This window comes from Acanthochromis polyacanthus, chromosome 16 (genome assembly GCF_021347895.1).
Source record: "Acanthochromis polyacanthus isolate Apoly-LR-REF ecotype Palm Island chromosome 16, KAUST_Apoly_ChrSc, whole genome shotgun sequence".
Classification (NCBI taxonomy): Eukaryota; Metazoa; Chordata; class Actinopteri; family Pomacentridae; genus Acanthochromis; species Acanthochromis polyacanthus.
Genome location: NC_067128.1, coordinates 39,023,678 through 39,031,827, shown reverse-complemented (window position 1 = coordinate 39,031,827; position 8,150 = coordinate 39,023,678). Strand labels below are relative to the sequence as shown.

At 39.9% G+C, this 8,150-nt stretch overlaps 1 protein-coding gene across 5 annotated transcripts; it reads right to left on the bottom strand.

Moving 5' to 3' along the window:
* Positions 1 to 257: 257 nt before the first annotated feature.
* LOC127530339 (transcription activator BRG1-like) lies at positions 258 to 3,620 on the bottom strand. Of its 5 annotated transcripts, none has more exons than XM_051936994.1 (3): positions 854 to 1,582; positions 621 to 770; positions 258 to 523 (listed from the first exon to the last, which is right to left on the bottom strand). In XM_051936994.1, the coding sequence occupies exons 1-3, from the start codon at positions 940 to 942 to the stop codon at positions 358 to 360; spliced, it is 405 nt and encodes a 134-aa protein (XP_051792954.1). In that variant the 5' UTR covers positions 943 to 1,582; the 3' UTR covers positions 258 to 357. The 5 variants fall into 5 exon arrangements, 2 of the variants coding, with proteins under 2 accessions (XP_051792954.1, XP_051792955.1); XM_051936995.1 differs by having other exon boundaries at positions 260 to 484; XR_007936896.1 differs by adding an exon at positions 3,570 to 3,620 and having other exon boundaries at positions 342 to 523; positions 621 to 1,452.
* Between the last annotated feature and the right edge of the window lie 4,530 nt (positions 3,621 to 8,150).

The following is an 8,150-nucleotide window of genomic DNA, read 5'->3' as shown; positions in this document are numbered from 1 at the left end:
TAGCCTGTATGTAGGCTAACATGTTGGCTAATGTACAGGCTAACATGGAAGCTAACATGCAGGCCAACATACAGGCCTCTATGTCCATATGTTTGCCTGTATGAAGGCTAACATACAGGCTAACATGCAGGCTAACAAGGCTCATCTGATCACAGAACTGGAGTTTTGTCCAGTAAAACTATTTCTTGATATTTTAGTGAACTCAAAGTTCTTGCTGTGATCCACCTGGTTCTGTTTTTAATGTCTCTGTGGATGATGTACACGTTATTAGCATCACTTCTTCTAAACATTTGTTCTGTTTGATGAGGAGCCAATCTGCTATCAAACTAGCAGCTCTGAAACCTTGTTCTGAACATCTTACCTCTCTGTAGCAGGACCTGGTTCTCCTTTAAATCTAATAGGAAGACCCATAGACCGGTCACTCTTGAAGGACACACAGCTGGATGCAGGTCCAGGTCCAGGGGACTCTGGTCTCTGATGGATTCTGGCAAATAGAGAGGAAGACCACCAGGAAGGACAAAACCTGTAGCAGAGTTTCAGAGAGATTTAATGATGGAACATATTTAGAACAATGACAGAACATTTGACACAACAGTCAGTAGTTTGATTTCACAGCTTACTTCTCTGCAGCAGGAGGTTGATGATCTTTAAAGTTAATGAGGCGATGATTAGACCGGTCACTCTTGAAGGACACACAGCTGTATGGAGGTGGACGTCCAGGTCCAGGTCCAGGTCCAGGTCCAGGTCCAGGTCCAGGTCCAGGTGGATTCCTGTCAATAATGATGCAGCAGTGATGTGATGCTGAGCTCTGACATGCAGCAGAGTCCTGGACAGTTAGAGATGGTGCTCTCACCTCTGAGCTTTGCTCTGGTTCTCCTGTTCCCCACACAGAGAGCTTTTAGAGGGAGGGACTCCCTCCTCTCTGTCCTCACACTCATCCATGATGCTCAACTCACAGCAGTTCACACACACTTTCTACCTTCACCTGCACAGGAAACAAACATCATTCATCCACTCAGATCCTCCTGGAGAAGATCAGCTGCTGCACTTCTACTATCAGTCCAGCAGATGGAGTCATGGAGCTGCAGAGACTCACCCACAAACCCAAAGTCAGAAAGACAAAACAACAAAGAAACATCAGCAGCTCATCAAACTGACTCAAGTCCATCAAAAATCTCAGAGAAATATTGACTGATTGCAGTCAATCAATAAGCTAATAATCATATTGATCCATGTTTAAACAGCAGTCATCCACAGTTTGTGCTGAAATAAGAAGTGAACATGTAGAAACATGACAGAGCAGAAACAAACAGCAACATTACTGAAGTTAAAGCAGCAAACAAAGCAAACTTACACTTTATTCAAAGCGCTGAAGAAGAAGAAGAAAGTTTCCAGTCCACTCCTGGACGCTCAGACAGGTGATCTGTTTCCTGGAACCAGTCAGGACTCCACCTATGAGGAAGCAGCAGGCAGACTTTCACAATAAGAGCACATTTTACAGGCTGATTCCCACTCATTTCATGTGACCCATTATTTCTACATTCAACCTTTTTCATGTCACTCAACGTCCAACACAACTTGTACAAACCCTGTTCTTCATGAAAGCAGAAGCTCCCATCAGGCTGTAAATCCCTGACAGTTAACATTCCCTAGAATGGAATCACTGGGACAGAACCACCATCAGCAGAGATCACACTGATGCACATTTCCCTCAACATGTCTGCTCTCAGTCTCATTTAATGCTGCATTGAAGAAACATCTGAACATTTCTAGCATCTGGTTTCTTCAAAGTGTAGCAGGTGAACTTTATTTCACTTTAAATCTTTTCCCCTCTGCTAGACAGATCAGATCACAGGTTGTGATTGACAGATAATAAGAACAACTCCTGTTTAGAACTGTCTGACAAACACAAATGATATTAACTGATAAAACATTGATTTCAGCATCAGTTTGAGAACTCCTGCTGGTTGGGAACACCACAACATGTCTGAAGGTTTGGTTTAAATTCATGTACACACTCAAAGTCACAACGTGAAATTACCCCAAAAAATGCAAAAATCATCACAAAAAGGTACAAAAATCACGTTACAAAATTCAAAATCAACATGAAAAGATAGTAAATTACCATAAAAGCATTCAAAACAGCAACAAATCATGTGAAATAATCTCATAAAGACTGAAATTAACACAAAAATGTGCAAAATCAGTTTTAAAAATGTGTAAAAATCACAAAGACACAAAAATACCATAAAAAAATACACAAAATAGCAACAAATGTCATGACATAAATGAAAAAATCACCACAAATAGGTGGAAAATCACCACAAAAAATGTGCAAAATCAGTTTTAAAAATGTAAAACTGACATTAAAAAAAAAAAAATCACTAAATTACCATAAAAACATTCAAAAAACAAATTTTGTGAAATAACCTCAAAGACTGAAGTCACCACAAAAAGTTGCAAAATCAACATAAAAAGTCACCAAATTACCACAAAAACATTGAAATAACAACAAATGATGTGAAATAACCTCAAAAAGACTTGAAATAACACCAAAAAAAATGCAAAAATTACCACAAAATGGCTCAAAATCACTTTAAAAAATGTATAAAAAAATAGTTAAGTAACTAAATTATCATAAAAACACTGAAAACGCAACAAATGACATGAAATAACCTCATAAAGACTGAAGTCACCACAAAAAGTTGGAAAATCAACATGAAAAGTCACCAAATTACCACAAAAACATTCAAATCTCAACAAATGATGTGAAATAACCTCATCCAGACTGAAACTCCATCCAAAGTTATCGTTTAATAAATGCTGTGTGAATGTTTGTGAACCGTACTGAATCTCTCTGACTTGACCATCAGCTGTTGGTTCCATGCAGACACTAATAAAACTAGTGGCTCACATCAACATAGTGTGTTTCTGAGCTCAGTTCAGGCAGCAGACTGTAGAAAGTGGAAGAAACATCCCAGTCCTCTACAAGTCACAGCTACTAACGTTCCAGTGAGGCAGCTGTCTGTTCTCTGATCAACCTGATGATTAAAGTCAACAGACTGGAGGAGATTGAGGCTTTTTAACGCTTTCATCACTGATGGTACTGACAGGGAAACAGGCAGAGATCACAGTCAAATCCACTTAGTTTGAGCAGTGGGATTCATTTTCAGTCCTGGAGTTTGAGGCCTCAGACCAGCCCACTTTAGATCAGAACCCGTTCTGATTAAAATCATGTCATTAGAACCTCACATGTTCAGTCTGCTATAGAACACTGTTCTGGAAAACCTCTAGTTCACTGTATTTTTATACAATATTTACAATTCAGAACAAGTAAGGGTTGCTTTAAAACATGCAGGTTTATTTCAGATGACTTTCATCTTCTTCCCTTTCAGCTGTGTTACTTTTAATGATCAAAACAGAACGGGTCACTGTTATGGTTTGAGCATAGAAAGTGGTTCTAGTGAACTAATGCTTGTTTGTTCTCTCTGTTCCTTTACAGACAGGAATAATCCTCTCATCACTCCTGGATCTGCTTCTGACTCTAAATCACATTCTAAAATGCTCACAGTTCTCAGCACAAACAGTCCTGCTCCACATTATTGGCACCGCTGGAATGTTTCCAGAAAATCCACCGTTTCTCCCAGAAGCTGTTGCAGTTACAAATGTTTCTGGTTTTCCACGTGTTCGTTTCCTAGTGTCACAAAGCTGGGTCTGTGTCAGAGATCATGGGTGTTCCAGCAGGACAATGAGCTGAAATGTAGCTCAGATAGCACCAAGAAATGGTTGGAGACAAAGTTCTGGAGAGTTCTGAAGCGGCAGCAGTGAGTCCAGATCTAAATCCCACTGAACACCTGTGGAGAGATCTCAGAACTGCTGTTTCTAGAAGGAACCCTTCAAACCTGAGAGACCTGGAGCAGTTTGCAGAAGAACAGTGGTCCACAACTCCATCTGAGAGGAGGAAGAAGCTTGTTGATGGTTCTAGGAAGTGACTGCTTTCAGTTTTTTCCTCCAAAGGGTGGAAACCAAACACTGAGTTCAGGTGCCAACAAAGATGTCCGGCCCATTTTCTGAGTTTTCTGTAAAATTAGCTCAATTTTGGCTTTTTCTTCTGATTTTTGTGTTACACACGTGGACAAAATTGTTGGTACCCCTCAGTTAAAGAAGGAAAAACCCACAATTCTCACTGAAATCACTTGAAACTCACAAAAGTAACAATAAATAAAAATTTATTGAAAATTAAATAATCAAAATCAGCCATCACTTTTGAATTGTTGATTAACATAATTATTTAAAAAAACAAACTAATGAAATAGGGCTGGACAAAAATGATGGTACCCATAACTTAATATTTTGTTGCACAACCTTTTGAGGCAATCACTGCAATTAAACGATTTCTGTATTTGTCAATGAGCGTTCTGCAGCTGTCAACAGGTATTTTGGCCCACTCCTCATGAGCAAACAGCTCCAGTTGTCTCAGGTTTGATGGGTGTCTTCTCCAAATGGCATGTTTCAGCTCCTTCCACATATGTTCAATGGGATTCAGATCTGGGCTCATAGAAGGCCACTTTAGAATAGTCCAACGCTTTTCTCTCAGTCATTCTTGGGTGTTTTTGGCTGTGTGTTTTGGATCGTTGTCCTGTTGGAAGACCCATGACCTGCGACTGAGACCAAGCTTTCTGACACTAGGCAGCACATTTCTCTCCAGAATGCCTTGATAGTCTTCAGATTTCATCGTACCTTGCACACTTTCAAGACACCCTGTGCCAGATGCAGCAAAGCAGCCCCAAAACATTACTGAGCCTCCTCCATGTTTCACCGTAGGGACAGTGTTCTTTTCTTCGTATGCTTGGTTTTTGAGTCTATGAACATAGAGTTGATGTGCCTTACCAAAAAGCTCCAGTTTGGTCTCATCTGTCCAAAGGACATTCTCCCAGAAGCTTTGTGGCTTGTCAACATGCATTTTTGCAAATTCCAGTCTCGCTTTTTTATGAGTTTTTTTTCAGCAGTGGTGTCCTCCTTGGTCGTCTCCCATGAAGTCCACTTTGGCTCAAACAACGACGAATGGTGCCATCTGACACTGATGTACCTTGGCCTTGGAGTTCACCTTTAATTTCTTTGGAGGTTGCTCTGGGCTCTTTGGATACAATTCCAACGATCCGTCTCTTCAATTTGTCATCAATTTTCCTCTTGCGGCCACGTCCAGGGAGGTTGGCTACTGTCCCGTGGGTCTTGAACTTCTGAATAATATGAGCCACTGTTGTCACAGGAACTTCAAGCTGTTTAGAGATGGTCTTATAGCCTTTACCTTTAAGATGTTTGTCTATAATTTTTTTTCGGATGTCCTGGGACAATTCTCTCCTTCGCTTTCTGTTGTCCATGTTCAGTGTGATACACACCTTTTCACCAAACAGCAGGGTGACTACTTGTCTCCCTTTAAATAGGCAGACTGACTGATTATGAGTTTGGAAACACCTGTGATGTCAATTAAATGACACACCTGAGTTAATCATGTCACTCTGGTCAAATAGTTTTCAATCTTTTATAGAGGTACCATCATTTTTGTCCAGGCCTGTTTCATTAGTTTGTTTTTTTTTAATAATTATGTTAATCAACAATTCAAAAGTGATGGCTGATTTTGATTATTTAATTTTCAATAAATTTTTATTTATTGTTACTTTTGTGAGTTTCAAGTGATTTCAGTGAGAATTGTGGGTTTTTCCTTCTTTAACTGAGGGGTACCAACAATTTTGTCCACGTGTGTACATTCTATAACGTGATGTTTTACGCCACAACCACACACAATTCACTGACTTGATAATGAATTAAAGTGAACGGTGGTCTGAAGAACAGTTCAGCATCTTTCTGTATCTTTTCCATCGTCCTCATTTGTTTCAAACCGTGAGCTCGTTTCACAGAAATAGTTTCCATTTTCAGCACATTTGTCTGCTTCTGTTTCCACAGATTTCCTCTTTTTAATTCTTGCCTTCTTATCCTTCATCTTTCAAACACCTGTCACTGTTGTCAGGGCAACCAAGCAGGAACCCTGTTTTTTTACAGATGCTGGAACAACAACAACACAACAGAATAACTTTTAGCACTACAATAATAGATATATTTATGAACACGCCTGGTCTCGTTTGTCTATTTTTGTCAATAATTGTGTCAAAAATGCCCTATGTGTGAATAATTTACACCCTTTTTCCAGGAGAAGTAGAACTTTCAAAATCTGTCAAGTATTTACCGTTCTTATGGAATTAAATACCAAAAACTGTGAGTTAGAAGCAGAAAAGAACAACAACGGAACTGAATTTTCTTCAACTTTCTTTTTATAAATTCTTGAAAAGTGCAGATTGAACATTTCTGAGATTGCAAAAATCTAATTCAAACTATTTTACAACATTTGTGGAGCTTTGTGAGTCCATGTTACAGGCTGTTATATGTGTCAATAGCCAGGCGTTTTTTATTTTAGCGATGTTAGCTTCTGAAACAGTTTCTGTCCACCTGAAGACAGAGACACACATCACACACATGACACATCCACGGTGTGCATTTGTGGAACAGAGCGCACGTTTTCCTTCCCAACTCTGTCTGTTGTCTTTTGTCTGTGCACTCATTTCATCAAAACACACAAAAATTACAAAACACGATAAAATCACTTCAGGAAAAAATAGTAAAACTATTATGTACAAGATTTGGATTTATTTACACAGAATATACCTCTAAAACTTTGCTAAACTCCAAGAAACCGCCCCAAAACTTTGACTGAATCCTCCCCATAGACCAGGGCTCACCAACTAGATTTGTCAGAGGGCCAGAATTTTACCAGACAGTCACTTTGTAGAAGTCATGAGTGTGGATGGAGATCCTAGTTATACAGAAACATACGGTCCTCACAATGTTCTAGTTCTACGTGTGTTGATGACAAATCAAACGTTCAAAGCATTTCCATCCTACAACTGTTGGACTGAAGTTCTGCTGATAAGAACAACTCATGTTTAGAACTTAGAACAAACACAAATGATATTTACTGATAAAACATTGATTTCAGCATCAGTTTGAGAACTCCTGCTGGTTGCTAACACACTCTAAATTGTCCGTAGGTGTGAATGTGAGTGTGATTGTGTGTCTGTATATGTAGCCCTGTGACAGACTCATCCAGGGTGTCCCCTGCCTTCGCTCGAGTCCTATTGGGAACATTCCCTCAGACATATGGGGAACAACCCAATATGTCTGAAGATTTGGTTTTAGGGAATAAAGGATTTATTTACCGTTTTAATTGTGCCACAACAACGTTGTTTTTGAGTTAAAATACGACGAATGATTCAATCAGTTTGATGTTCTATAGATATATTAAAGATAAAAACCAGTTTAAAGTGTCTTCTACTCACATTCAGACTGAGAAAAGGAGCTGCAACACGAGGACGGTAAAAGACAGAAATAACCTGAGGAACAGGTAGGGCTGTGACATCACTGTTGTCAGGGCAACGAAGCAGGAAACAGATTTGTTCCTGATCTGACAACAGCACTTCACAGAGGGAACTAGCAGCCAAGCTGTCCAGACAACGCCCAGAACAACAACACAAACACCTGAACTACTGGAAACACAAAGCAGGGACTAAACACACCTCTACAAGCACATCAGCATCATGAACACACCTGAGATTTGCTCTCACTGATTGGCTGAAGGATCCAAAAGCAGACACCCTGCCAGCTAAAGCAGATCAAGCAGTTTTCTAACAAGAGCAAGAAAACAACACAAACACATGACACACAACATCAGCTACAGCTGGATCAGTGCTCTGCTCCTATTCTGGGGACTTTAATGACTGGAATGATCCATGAACCAGATCCGGGGCTCTTCATAAACACTGGGGGCTACAGCTGGGGATGTCCGGCTCTGATGACGCCACTGAGTCCAAACAACAACCTGAGTCTCACTAAACAGCACATTTCAGTCACCAGTTTGGTGTTGAGGATAAAACAGGATCAGATGAAATGTCCAGTCCTCAGTCTGATGGGATGTCTGTGTCCTCTGGAAGAAAACTTCTCTCTGTCTGCACACTTGCTTTCAAAGACTCTGAGCCTCATGTTTGTGTTTGTTGGTGATGAAGGAGGAACCTCAGAGACTGCAATCAATCAAAGTTCTA

What these genes read in the sequence shown, in the direction of transcription:
- LOC127530339 (XM_051936994.1), bottom strand. Translation starts at nt 942, where the DNA reads ATGGATGAGTGTGAGGACAGAGAGGAGGGAGTCCCTCCCTCTAAAAGC. An exon ending in AACCAGAGCAAAGCTCAGAG is followed by an intron (nt 771 to 853) that starts GTGAGAGCACCA and finishes CATTATTGACAG; the next exon opens with GAATCCACCTGGACCTGGAC. An exon ending in CAACCTCCTGCTGCAGAGAA is followed by an intron (nt 524 to 620) that starts GTAAGCTGTGAA and finishes ACTCTGCTACAG; the next exon opens with GTTTTGTCCTTCCTGGTGGT.